This window comes from Oncorhynchus kisutch, linkage group LG23 (genome assembly GCF_002021735.2).
Source record: "Oncorhynchus kisutch isolate 150728-3 linkage group LG23, Okis_V2, whole genome shotgun sequence".
Taxonomy (NCBI): Eukaryota; Metazoa; Chordata; class Actinopteri; order Salmoniformes; family Salmonidae; genus Oncorhynchus; species Oncorhynchus kisutch.
The window spans coordinates 38594841-38609982 of NC_034196.2; the positions used below are offsets into that span (position 1 = coordinate 38594841).

The 15142-nt window shown below is 45.4% G+C and overlaps 1 protein-coding gene and 1 long non-coding RNA gene across 3 annotated transcripts in view; both read left to right on the forward strand.

Annotated features, from left to right (window-relative positions):
• The window catches only part of LOC109868692 (ras-related protein Rab-3C), a 71417-nt gene extending 63483 nt beyond the window's left edge, over nt 1–7934 (forward strand). For both annotated transcript variants that reach the window (XM_020458416.2, XM_020458415.2), the window contains exon 5: nt 4244–7934. In XM_020458416.2, the coding sequence (XP_020314005.1) occupies nt 4244–4434 (191 nt within the window). In that variant the 3' untranslated portion in view covers nt 4435–7934. The remainder of the gene's footprint in view (nt 1–4243) is intronic.
• Nucleotides 7935–8585: 651 nt separating this feature from the next.
• On the forward strand, nt 8586–14012 carry LOC109868693 (uncharacterized). The gene is made up of 7 exons (XR_002251938.2): nt 8586–8661; nt 8805–8959; nt 12346–12407; nt 12584–12685; nt 12776–12887; nt 13245–13282; nt 13472–14012. It is a non-coding gene; the product is annotated as an uncharacterized LOC109868693 (long non-coding RNA).
• Nucleotides 14013–15142: the final 1130 nt, after the last annotated feature.

Below are 15142 nucleotides of genomic sequence, written 5' to 3' on the forward strand. Positions count from 1 at the left end.
TTGCTCGGCCATAATTAAACACTTCTAATTGGCTGACACCAACACACTCCAGAACAGCGCCGCACTCAGCCTCTTTCTTATTGGTGGAAAGAGCACAGAAGGGTAAGAAATCTGTGAAGCAGTATAATAATACATATCTAAATATTTTCGAAAAAGGTCACTGAATATACACACACAGAGAGACGCACGCACACAGAGACACACACAGAGACACACACACACAGAGAGACGCACGCACACAGAGACGCACGCACACAGAGACGCACGCACACAGAGACGCACGCACACAGAGACGCACGCACACAGAGACGCACGCACACAGAGACGCACGCACACAGAGACGCACGCACACAGAGACGCACGCACACAGAGACACACGCACACAGAGACACACACACAGAGACGCACGCACACAGAGACGCACGCACACAGAGACGCACGCACACAGAGACGCACGCACACAGAGACGCACGCACACAGAGACGCACGCACACAGAGACGCACGCACACAGAGACACACACACAGAGACGCACGCACACAGAGACGCACACACAGAGACGCACGCACACAGAGACGCACGCACACAGAGACGCACGCACACAGAGACACACGCACACAGAGACGCACGCACACAGAGACGCACGCACACAGAGACACACACACAGAGACGCACGCACACAGAGACGCACGCACACAGAGACGCACGCACACAGAGACGCACGCACACAGAGACGCACGCACACAGAGACGCACGCACACAGAGACGCACGCACACAGAGACGCACGCACACAGAGACGCACGCACACAGAGACGCACGCACACAGAGACGCACGCACACAGAGACGCACGCACACAGAGACGCACGCACACAGAGACGCACGCACACAGAGACGCACGCACACAGAGACACACGCACACAGAGACACGCACACAGAGACACACACACAGAGACGCACGCAGAGACAGAGACACACGCAGAGACAGAGACACACGCAGAGACAGAGACGCACGCAGAGACAGAGACACACGCAGAGACGCACGCACACAGAGACGCACGCACACAGAGACGCACGCACACAGAGACGCACGCACACAGAGACGCACGCACACAGAGACGCACGCACACAGAGACGCACGCACACAGAGACGCACGCACACAGAGACGCACGCACACAGAGACGCACGCACACAGAGACGCACGCACACAGAGACGCACGCACACAGAGACGCACGCACACAGAGACGCACGCACACAGAGACACACACACAGAGACGCACGCACACAGAGACGCACACACAGAGACGCACGCACACAGAGACGCACGCACACAGAGACGCACGCACACAGAGACACACGCACACAGAGACGCACGCACACAGAGACGCACGCACACAGAGACGCACGCACACAGAGACACACACACAGAGACGCACGCACACAGAGACGCACGCACACAGAGACGCACGCGACGCACGCACACAGAGACGCACGCACACAGAGACGCACGCACACAGAGACGCACGCACACAGAGACGCACGCACACAGAGACGCACGCACACAGAGACGCACGCACACAGAGACGCACGTACACAGAGACGCACGCACACAGAGACGCACGCACACAGAGACGCACGCACACAGAGACGCACGCACACAGAGACGCACGCACACAGAGACGCACGCACACAGAGACGCACGCACACAGAGACGCACGCACACAGACGCACGCACACAGAGACGCACGCACACAGAGACGCACGCACACAGAGACGCACGCACACAGAGACGCACGCAGAGACAGAGACACACGCAGAGACAGAGACACACGCAGAGACAGAGACGCACGCAGAGACAGAGACACACGCAGAGACGCACGCACACAGAGACGCACGCACACAGAGACGCACGCAGAGACAGAGACACACGCAGAGACGCACGCAGAGACAGAGACACACGCAGAGACAGAGACACACGCAGAGACAGAGACGCACGCAGAGACAGAGACACACGCAGAGACGCACGCAGAGACAGAGACACACGCAGAGACAGAGACGCACGCACACAGAGACGCACGCAGAGACGCACACACACAGAGACGCACGCACACAGAGACGCACACACACAGAGACGCACGCACACAGAGACGCACGCACACAGAGACGCACGCACACAGAGACGCACGCACACAGAGACGCACGCACACAGAGACGCACGCACACAGAGACGCACGCACACAGAGACGCACGCACACAGAGACGCACGCACACAGAGACGCACGCACACAGAGACGCACGCACACAGAGAGACGCACGCACACAGAGACGCACGCACACAAGAGACGCACGCACACAGAGACGCACGCACACAGAGACGCACGCACACAGAGACGCACGCACACAGAGACGCACGCCACACAGAGACGCACGCACACAGAGACGCACGCACACAGAGACGCACGCACACAGAGACGCACGCAACGCACGCACACAGAGACGCACGCACACAGAGACGCACGCACACAGAGACGCACACAGAGACGCACGCACACAGAGACGCACGCACACAGAGACGCACGCACACAGAGAAGCACGCACACAGAGACGCACGCACACAGAGACGCACGCACACAGAGACGCACGCACACAGAGACGCACGCACACAGAGACGCACGCACACAGAGACGCACGCACACAGAGACGCACGCACACAGAGACGCACGCACACAGAGACACACACACACAGAGACACACGCACACAGAGACGCACGCACACAGAGACGCACGCACACAGAGACGCACGCACACAGAGACGCACGCACACAGAGACGCACGCAGAGACAGAGACACACGCAGAGACAGAGACACACGCAGAGACAGAGACGCACGCAGAGACAGAGACACACGCAGAGACGCACGCAGAGACAGAGACAGAGACGCACGCACACAGAGACGCACGCACACAGAGACGCACGCACACAGAGACGCACGCACACAGAGACGCACGCACACAGAGACGCACGCACACAGAGACGCACGCACACAGAGACGCACGCACACAGAGACGCACGCACACAGAGACGCACGCAGAGACAGAGACGCACGCACACAGAGACGCACGCACACAGAGACGCACGCACACAGAGACGAACGCACACAGAGACGCACGCACACAGAGACGCACGCACACAGAGACGCACGCAGAGACAGAGACGCACGCACACAGAGACGCACGCACACAGAGACGCACGCACACAGAGACGCACGCACACAGAGACGCACGCACACAGAGACGCACGCACACAGAGACGCACGCAGAGACAGAGACACACGCAGAGACAGAGACACACGCAGAGACAGAGACGCACGCAGAGACAGAGACACACGCAGAGACGCACGCAGAGACAGAGACACACACAGAGACGCACGCACACAGAGACGCACGCAGAGACAGAGACACACGCAGAGACAGAGACACACGCAGAGACGCACGCAGAGACAGAGACACACGCAGAGACAGAGACACACGCAGAGACAGAGACGCACGCAGAGACAGAGACACACGCAGAGACAGAGACACACGCAGAGACAGAGACACACGCAGAGACAGAGACGCACGCAGAGACAGAGACACACGCAGAGACAGAGACACACGCAGAGACAGAGACACACGCAGAGACAGAGACACACGCAGAGACAGAGACACACGCAGAGACAGAGACACACGCAGAGACAGAGACACACGCAGAGACAGAGACGCACGCAGAGACAGAGACACACGCAGAGACAGAGACACACGCAGAGACAGAGACACACGCAGAGACAGAGACGCACGCAGAGACAGAGACACACGCAGAGACAGAGACACACGCAGAGACAGAGACACACGCAGAGACAGAGACGCACGCAGAGACAGAGACACACGCAGAGACAGAGACACACGCAGAGACAGAGACACACGCAGAGACAGAGACGCACGCAGAGACAGAGACACACGCAGAGACAGAGACACACGCAGAGACAGAGACACACGCAGAGACAGAGACGCACGCAGAGACAGAGACGCACGCAGAGACAGAGACGCACGCAGAGACAGAGACGCACGCAGAGACAGAGACACACGCAGAGACAGAGACGCACGCAGAGACGCACGCAGAGACAGAGACGCACGCAGAGACAGAGACGCACGCAGAGACAAAACCCTGATATCTCCCTTCTCTGCCTGACCCTTTCTATCTCTTAGGGTTTGAGTTCTTCGAGACGAGTGCCAAGGACAATGTCAACGTAAAACAAACATTTGAGCGTCTCGTCGACCTCATCTGCGACAAGATGTCCGACAGTTTAGAGACTGACCCGTCTGTCACCACAGGAACGTCCAATGCTAGGCTAACTGACAACCCTCCTCCCTTGCAGCAGCCCAACTGCGGTTGTTAACCAGGAAAATGACAACAATCTAAGACGTATGAGATTGCCAAAATATTGTATTATCCCTTAGGTAGATCTGTAATACCTTCAATTGTATTATTCTTCATATCTGACTTCTGATGTGCCTAGTACATTTTTTCAGATTTTTTTTATGTTTCAAATTGTCTGACACATATGTTGTACGTTCACAAAACTGAAAAATAGACATGTACAGTAATGCCATGTCAGTATGCGATGACCATGAACCACTAATGTCACGTCACTCGGTACATTTATCTATTTATTTATATAAAACAAAAATACAGGATCTTCTATATACTATATTAACCAGAGAAAATAGTGTGTTGTTTATGGAATGCTCTGTCAATGACATGATGATCTGTGTATGGTTAAGTTGCCAGTTCCCTCTTGCATATCCTGTATTTCTTCCCTCCCACTATTCCTGCTGTGTGTGTGTGTGTGTGTGTCACTTTTAAGCATTGAACATTACCGTAAAAAAGTATTACCTACCTTACGAAAGTGATGCCTTTCAGTTAGTTGTTTGTATATTGTTTCATATTTTTTCCATCGCCACACTAGATGTGAAACCCATGTGATTATCTGTGGTTAGAATGGACCAATGTGATTATCTGAGGTTAGAATGAACCAATGTGATTATCTGAGGTTAGAATGGACCAATGTGATTATCTGTGGTTAGAATTAACCAATGTGACTATCCGAGGTTAGAATGAACCAATGTGATTATCTGTGGTTAGAACCAATGTGATTATCTGTGGTTAGAACCAATGTATTTATCTGTGGTTAGACAGATGCATGGCTTTATTCTCAGGATATTAATAAAGTAGTTTGTTCAGTGACTGTGGATTAGCTGCCATAGTATAACAGTTGTCTAATACTAACATGTACAGTACTATATTGTAGGATAGGTAGGTAGTCATGATAATAATGCCAGTGTGGTATTTAACAGATTACTTTATTAAATAAGTGGTACATTTAATGTGGCTGTAAAGTGGTATGATTACTAACCCTATGACTGTTGTTTGAAAACAGTATGCATCTGTGAGTGCAGAGAACAGTTTCTGATGTGTTTCTCAATGTTATATCTATGTACAAGCAATGGTCTGTGCAATACTGCCAACTGGTCAGTCATCTGGAGTAACTAAGACCTAATAATTTCTTCAGTGCGGAATCCATTGTAGGTCATCCTCAGTTGTCAGCCGTACGTTTCAGTCTGGGTTTACGGATGTCCTCAAATGAGTTCCGTACTGCAGTGCTAGGTCCAGTGCTGCGACTGTTAATGAAATGGTCCTAAATTAACAGCAGAAAGCTCATAATAATGCCAGTTCCTGGAACAATACAGATTGAGAGACATTGTGAGACATACAGAGAACCCAAGGAGAGGTCCCAGACAACTATTTCAGGGATGTGAGTCACGGCATCAGTATTTCAAAAGTCTGACCTGACTTGACTACAGGATTATGAATAAGGAGCCACTTCCATAATTCATACCATCTCATTCTCTGGACTTCTCCTCAAACACTTTTTATTAGAGACACTCCTTCTGACATTATTCACCATTCATTTACTGTACTTGCAGTAATGTTTTACTTCTGTTTTCGACTCTGTTACTTTTCTATTGTTATAGAAAAGTTCCCTTGAAGAAACCAGAGACAGATATCCTAAATGGACCCCTACGTGCCAATGTGCTATAAAACAAATAGAAAGGAAGCTGTTTTTAGGTGTTGTGAGATTATTTGGTGAAAAAGGGTATGTTACTATTAGCTAGACCAAGTGTCATGCCAAATAGTGTCTTGTAGAAAATGCTGCAATCGATTGTTGCACTTGTGAAAACGAACTGCCTCTGAATCGTTGCATTTTCAGTAGCAAACCATTTTCTGCAGCACACTTGCATGGAATTGTGCAAGATCTATTTCTATATATCTATATCGGTATACTTATTGTATTGTATTTGTGCACCTTCAGGTCTCGTCTTGAGGTGCAATGGGCCAATAAGTGCAATATTTTAAAAGCCTGTTTCTCTGTGAATAGCCATCAGTCTGTGCCATGCATAACTGTTAGGATTGAATTCCTTTTTACGAGTGGTGTGTGAGTAGGGGTTCAATGGGCAAGGGGCGTAGTGGAAAGTCTCCTACTTTTGTAGCAGAAAACGTAAGACGAGTCCTAATAGTGGAACAAGAGAAAGCAAGTTCCGATGTCTTCCCAACTGAACCCCAGTGGGCATGATTGTGACGTGTGATAGTGAGAAAATGCAGCCTGTCAGAAAGCCAAGTCATTTTCTCACAATGTCAACACTGTTATCTAAAGATGGGAAACCTCTCTAGATGGTTCCGCTGCCAAGACAGTTGTCGACAAAGTGGTAGAGAGAATGCTGTACGTGTGAATGAGAGATAATTCTATGTGTGATTGGCTGCCTCCCCTTGTACATTCATCCACCTCCTTGATGAAATATATACTATTTGTTGTTTTATAGATTTCAGCATGTGTACAGCTTTATATTGTGTTTTCTGGTGCAGTAACAACAGCCCTCTTAGTATGCGGGTCCCAAGATATTGAAGTGTTGTCTGTTCAGCTTCTGTGAAACATCGAGACAGAGATGAAGCCTTACTACGGTATATGCAGTATGGACAGAAACAAGACAAACTGGTTAATAACAGGTCACTTTAGCCTTTGTTATTGAATAAGTCATAAACGGCATTGTCATTCCATTCATAACACACACAAAAAGAGAAACAGCGTACTTCTCTGTATACCAGGGGCTCTAATGATAACACACTAATGATCAAATGTTGACCCCTCTTAGGTTAATTGGCACTCAACTATGTACAGTACGGTGTCCTTGACAGCAGGTCACTTTCCCTTCACCTTTTTGAAACAATTGTTTGTAGTGCGCTGCTCCTCGGTCTGGCATTTTCTGCTTTGTGTACGTGGAGAAGCCAGTTCAGAGATCCTAGCCTGCCCTATTCTGCCGTCGCATCTGTTCAAGCGTAACGCCAGCTGCTCACCTCACCAATATTCTCTGGGACCTTTCCTCCATGTAGCCTAACACAATTAGAATTCAAGCGGTGAACAAACCCTCAAAAGCCAAATTCACCATACAACTGCTAAATGTCGTTTTCTCCTGCTGTTCTTTCACACGTTCTCAACATGTCTGTACTGTAGCTGGGAGTGTTTGAATCGGACTCTTCGGCTGTAGAGACACACTGGTAGTAATAAAAACGTGTCAATGGCGTGTCTGGTATAAAAAAAAAGAAGTCAAGTGGTTTCTTTGAATTCTTGATTTGTATAATAGCTATCCTATAACAGAAAATGTTTGCTGTATCTCTTTTGAGTCTTCAGATGGACCTAAACTGATAATACATAATTGTACTATTATAGTGACCTACAGTATTCTATTTTCCTTGTATGAACCACTCATGAGCTGGATATTTACTTTTAAGTGTATGTGACACAGGTGTTTTCAAGATGACAATAAAAATATACCAATTGTATTCTTGTGTATTGTTTTTTTATTTGGGGGGGGGAGGGGGAGGGGGTGTTACAATTTCAATGGTTTCAAGATTGGGGGAAATAAAAATGTATGGCATACCCAGATGGTTTCTTTGTCTCGCTGGCACTGTAAGTCTGCCATCTGCTGGAGAAAGAAGTAAGAAAGCAATGTACCTACACAATATTCTTATTATATTCTTGCCAATTAAGTTTCATAGTTATTAGACCATTTTAATTGGTAATGAAGGTAATGAAGTCCTTACAGTTTCAGCCTTTGCCCTTCTTGTAATCATATTACTACATACTATTGTCATCTGAGTTAAGGTATCTGTTATTTTTCATGGTCATATTTTGTTGAGTCAGCATTGCCAAAGAAGGCCCTATTGAATACCACATCACAGTCCTAATACCCTGAAAATCTAGCGGTAAAACCCGGAAATGGTTCAAATCGTTTTTTTCACCATTGATTTTTGCGTCAGGGATTTTAGACCTTCATATAAGGCCTGTGTTTTGTGTAGGCTTACCCTGGCGTGACGTTTTGATAACCACGCAAATCTCTCTCGGACAAGGTAATTTTCGCCTGTAATTACCCCCCCCCCCCAAAAAAAAAAAAACGAAATGCTAATTAGACGCTAATGTGGCTATCATACAGAACTACACATGTTGTGGCAAGCTTTGACGTCATTCCTCAAGGCACATTTCTCTATGCAAACTCATCTCAAGTAGCAAGTAGATATTATAGTCTTATTAGTTTCTTTTGTAAATAATTGAGTGTATTTCTCGTGCGTGTTCTGATTTTTTTTTTTTTTAAATACAATTACATAGCTAACTACTTTAGCATGTTTTAATTACTTGAATCTTTGCCTTTGTAGCGAACCAGCCAACCTAGTACTCTCCGTCGATCAGAAGCAAGGATGGTTCTGTGCTACAGTATATACCCGTTTGTAACCACTACTCTAAGTACACATGCATTTGATTGTTTTCCGACCTCTGTAAGCGAGAGGCATCACTGGAGCCGTGTGATAAGGTAAGCCGTGTTTGCCAGCTGCTAACAAGCAATGTTGGTTAGGTCAAAGATCTGTGGTTAGCTAGGTGCATATGGAAATGTGCTCGATAGCCGCCGTCTGAAGTTAGGTGTACAACGCACGTGGCAAACTAGCCTGACACAGCAGTGAAATTGTACCTTAACAAACATCGCATGTCACAGATTTAAGACCTGCATGTAGAAATCGTGGTCTGCTGGCCAGTGCCCAAAAATATTTAAACGACATCCCTGCATATCATTCCCTTTCAGATGATCCCCCTATCACTGTTGGTCATCCTCAGTGGCCTTACGGATTTGTAAATATTTTTTTTTAACCTTTATTTAACCAGGTAGGCAAGTTGAGAACAAGTTCTCATTTACAATTGCGACCTGGCTGAGAGTTTTAACTTTCCTGTTGAGAATTAGAAGTACAGTCATATAGCTCACCTCAATACTTCACATTTTCGGGCAAAGGGCATCCTAGACTGTACTGATCATCTAGTTGAGCATTCCACATAATTCCTCCATCACAGCAGAAATGTGTCTCCGGAGAGGATGACTGCCGTTTTACAGGCTCCTAACCAACTGTGCTTTTTTTGTGCTTTTTTCCCGCAACTTATTTTTTAAAATTATGTTGTACATAATGTTGCTGCTACCGTCTTTTATGTCTGAAAAAAAGCAGCGGTTACTCACCTCGAACTGGACAAAGATGTTTTTCTTTAAGAAGTTCGACACGAAGGAAATACTGCTTTCTCGAGACCAGGTCCAAATCCCTGTCATTTGCGTGAAGAAAATATGGAGAAAAGGCAGCGGAGGTCAGGCGAATGAGTAAACCTCCACTACCATCCATACAATTGGCCAACCTGCAATCATTTGAAAATGTAAATTGAAGATCTACAATTAAGACTATCCTACCAACGTGACATTGAACTGCAATATGTTATGTTTCACTGAGTCGTGGCTGAACGATGACACATAATATAGAGCTGGCTGGGTTTTCCATGCATCGGCAGGACAGGGAAACTACGTCTGGTAAGATGAGTGGGTTTCTGTCTATTTGTCAATAACAGCTGGTGCGTGATGTCTAATATTAAAGCCTTAATATTGCTCGCCTGAGAACCTCATGATAAGCATCTACCAGCATGTAGAAATGTGCAACCAGAGGAAAAAATATCTCAAGACAACCTTTACGCCACACACAGAGACGCACATAAAGGTCTCCCTCGCCCCCCATTTGGTAAATCTGACTATAATTCTATCCTCCTGATTCCTGCATACAAGAGAACTTAAGCAGGAAGTACCAGTGACTCGCTCAATACGGAAGTGGTCAGATGATGCGGATGCTACGTTACAGGACTGTTTTGCTAACTGAAGTGGAGCGGGTCGAAAGTTTCAAGTTTTTGGTGTTCACATCAACAAACTATCATGGTCCAAACACACCAAGACAGTTGTAAAGAGGGCACAACAGCAGACTGAAAAGTTTTGGCATGGGTTCTTAGATCCTCAGTTATACAGCTGCACCATCGAGAGCATCCTAACCGGTTGCATCACCGGCTGGTATGGCAACTGCTCGGCATCTGACCATAAGGCGCTACAGAGGGTAGTGCGTACGGCCCAGTACATCATTGGGGCCCAGCTTCCTGCCATACATGACCTATATACTAAACGGTGTCAGAGGAAGACTCAAAAAATTGTCAAAGACTCCAGTCACCCAAGTCATAGACTGTTCTCTCTGCTACCGCACTGCAAGCGGTACCGGAGCGCCAAGTCTAGGACCAAAATGCTCTTAGCGCCACCTGAGACGTCTGCGTCCCACCCAGCCATCAGGAAATGCAAATGTGCTACGCTAAATGCTAATAGCACTCGTTAAAACTCAAACGTTCATTAAAACACACATGCAGGGTAGTGAATTAAAGCTACACTCGTTGTGAATCTAGCCAACAAGTCAGATTATTAAAATGCTTTTCGGCGAAAGCATGAGAAGCTATTATCTGATAGCATGCAACACCCCAAAACACCTGAATGCGACGTAAACAAAATAATTAGCGTAGCCGGCGCTACACAAATAGCAGAAATAAAATATACAACTTTCATTACCTTTGACGAGCTTCTTTGTTGGCACTCCTATATGTCCCATAAACATCACTATTGGGTCTTTTTTTCGATTAAATCGGTCCATATATACCCAAAATAGCCATCTATGGAAACTGTGTGATTCAGAAAAAAACACAGTTTGAAAACGCTACGTCATTTTTAAAAATTAAAATAGTTGACGATAAACTTTCACAAAACACTTCGAAATACTTTTGTAATCCCACTTTAGGTATCAGTAAACGTTAATAATCTATCAAATTGCTCACGGGTCGATGTGTATTCAATAGCTCCACGATTTCAAATCATCTTCCAAAATCTGTCTTCCAAAACTTCCTGTCGGAGACTGGATGGAAAGTGTTCTCCCTACTACGTTTGACCAAGAAACAAAGGCACAGCAAATGACGAGACTGGCGACATCGTGTGGAAGCTGTAGGAATTGCAATCTCGTCCCCATTTAATTTTGTTTCCATTCAACAATACATGCAAGTGGCGCATTGATACTTTTTTCAGTGACCAGATTTTCTTGCGCTTTTCGATGAAACACACGCTCTGTTATAGTCACAGCCGTGATTTAACCAGTTTTAGAAACGTCAGAGTGTTTTCTATCCACACATACTAATCATATGCATATACTATATTCCTGGCATGAGTAGCAGGACGCTGAAATGTTGTGCGATTTTTAACAGAATGTTCGAAAAAGTAGGGGGTAGGCTTAACAGGTTTTAACAGCTTCTACCTCCAAGCCATAAGACTGCTGAACAATTCATCAACTGGCCACCCGGACTATTACATTGACACCCCCCCCCCCCACCCCCTTTGTTTTTATACTGCTGTTTATTATCTAAGCATAGTTACTTTACCTACATGTACAAATTACCTCTACTAAGCTGTTCCCCCACACATTGACTCGGTACCAGTACCCCCTGTATATATCCTCGCTATTGTTATTTTATTGTGTTACATTTTATATTTATTTTTACATTAATTTATTTAGTAAATATTTTCTTAACTCTTTCTTGTTTTACATTGTTGGTTAAGCATTTCACGGTAAGGTTGTATTCGGGCCCATGTGACAAATAAAATTAGATTTAATTTGAGATGTCCCATCCACATAGTAAGATTTTAGATGTGCAGATAAACCAATTCCAGTCTATTTTACTGTTACTTTCATCAAGTCTGTGGGTTATGGTATTTTAATGTAAATGTTACTGTTTTAGTAATCAACTTAGCTAGCTAGTAAAAGTACCTTTTTTTCTGTGTGTGTGTCTTTTCAAATGGGCGGACCGGAAACCCAGTGACGACACTCGGGTCTGTAGCTGCCATTTTCCGTTGGAAAAGAGAAATGGTACAAGAAAAGGTAGGTCATCCATCATGACAGAAGAGGAAGATCCAGACTGTTGATTGGGAAACAAACAATGAGGCATGAGGATTAGGTGTTAAGTTTGATAAATAATGTGTTTTCTGTCCAGATAAAGATGGTGATACAGCATTACAAAAGACCTACCACTGACCAAATGTCTCTTTGTTGTCCAGTCCAACAGGAGTGCATCCCTCAGACAGTATGATGCATGGACATCCTGTGTCAGTGTGATCCGCTTGTGGAGACTACAGCTGATCGAGCCTGTGAACGGACAGGTCAGTAACTCATCAAATATGATAGAATATTGTGTAAAACATTTAATTTGTAGATGCATGACTTTATGTCCCCTTTTCCCAATGTTTTAGATACGAGGCGTGACATGCTGAAACCTCAGGCTCACCCCACGAGAAGCAGTAAATGATCAACGCCACCCTCAACAAGGAGATCTGCTGGAAGTGATTTACTCTCACTCTGGGGGTAAGACATCATTTAAACATCACAGATATAAATTCCCACTGTGCCCATGATACAATGCGATGTGAATTGTGTTGTACTACTGAATGAAACTGAGGAGGTGCACTCAGACCATTCTGTGTCAGTGTGATCAGGTTGCAGTTGTAAATGAGAACTTGTTCTCAACTGGCCTACCTGGTTAAATAAAGGTGAAATATATATATATATATACATTGTTAAAGACCAGCCTTTGTAAATGAACTTACGTTAACTACATTACTTCAGTTGGTTGCTTTGACCAAAACTTGAATGTAATATAATCTATTATAGGAGCCTATTGTTTTTGTGTGATCTTTATTCATTGTTCACTTGTTTTTCAAGAATGTCAGGTACAGACATGGAAATGGAGCCTTTAGCAAGTAAGGAGTGAGAAATAATTTGAACATCATAGATATAAATTCCCACTGTGTCCATGATAAAGTTAACCACATTACTTTAGTTGGCTGCTTTGAGCAACACTAATATGTAATATAACCTATTCTGGGACCCTAGAGTGTGTGTATGAACTATGTGGAATATTTTAGGACCGTTGTCTTCCCTGAAAACAGGTACTGACAGGAGGGGCAATATGAATCTGTCAGAGGTTGTCACAATGGGTGGTGAAGGAGGCTTGGTGCTCCACACAACGAAGAAGCAGTGTCCCTTCCAGTGATTATGGAGCTGACCTTGGACCTGGTGCCAGTAAGGATGGTCTTCACGGAAATCCTTCGACTTCACTGCCTCTTCAATGGTAAGGTCCCTTGCCCCATAGGGACACTTGACCACCACCACTGCAGACAATCCGGTGAGGATCCCAGACCCCGTGACCCAAAGCCCTGACTCCTGCATCTCCATCCCTGTAGCCATTTTGAATGTCTTGATGCCCTCCTCTTTGTTATCTATGCCCCACTTTACAGACATCACCCCATCTAACGACTGACCCGAGGACCCTTTTTAGTAGCAATGGAGGACAAGTGCAGTTTTTCCATAAACTTTTAATTGATAAATTGGGATTTTATTGCTTAAGATATCAGTCATATAGTGGGAAGGATCCTATAAATTTAGACTGAATGCGTGTACCACTGAATAAATAAATACTGTGCCTCTGAAGATTTGCCATATGATTGGTTTCAAATTCATCTCCAGTGAACTCCAGTGATCATAAGGTAAAATAGTTCTAAAACAATTGTCACATTAACATCTGGGGCGGCAGGGTAGCCTAGTGGTTAGAGTGTTGGACTAGAAGGTTGCAAGTTCAAACACCTGAGCTGACAAGGTACAAATCTGTCGTTCTGCCCCTGAACAGGCAGTTAACCCACTGTTCCTAGGCCGTCATTGAAAATAAGAATTTGTTCTTAACTGACTTGCCTAGTTAAATAAAGGTTAAATAAAACATTTTTTTTTAAATTGCAATCCCCTTATCCAAACAGATGACTCTTTTATCAAGCTCTTATCAGTAGCTCTAATAAATGTGTAAATTACAGTGCTGTTATCGGGGAATAAAAATAAAAAAATCCACTTGGAAAAGACAGGTTCACTCAACCTAATTCATGGTTTCCTCCAAGTAAAAGGTGGTGTAATTATTAGGGAATTAAGGGCTCCATTCAATCCGTATTGCGGAAGTTCAGCATTAACAGCGTGATTGAAATTTAAAGGCAATGTTCCCACGTTAATGGAGACTGCATTCCAATCACTGGCCACTTTATACAATCACTAGTCACTTTAAACAATTCTGCCTTAAATAATGCCACTTTAATAATGTTTACATATCTTACATTACAGATATTACTGCACTGTAGGAACTAGAAGCACAAGCATTTTGCTCCACTCACATTAACATCTGTTAACCATGTGTATGTGACCAATAACATTTGATTAGCATTCACGGTAAATGCTGTATGTGTTGGCTAAAACAGAAAGGATCTTTACATTTCTATCGCTCAATCTGTAACATTTCAGCGCTACAGACTGAATGGAGCTCTAAATCAAGGTCACCTTATGTGTCTCTGTAGACACACCTCTGCCACACCTCCCTTTCTGTTTTCTCCACCCAAAACAAATAGCTGGCTGGTGTGGTGGATGAATCAGAATTAGTTGGGTAACATAGATAATTAAGATGTCTCATCTGCATAATATTCTTATGTCATATACTTGTTATTAGAATGTATCGCTTTGGACTCTGGTGTTGGCAGTTGCACTTCTTCCCGCAGCTGGGGCTCAGTCACCTGGGTCCCAGAGAG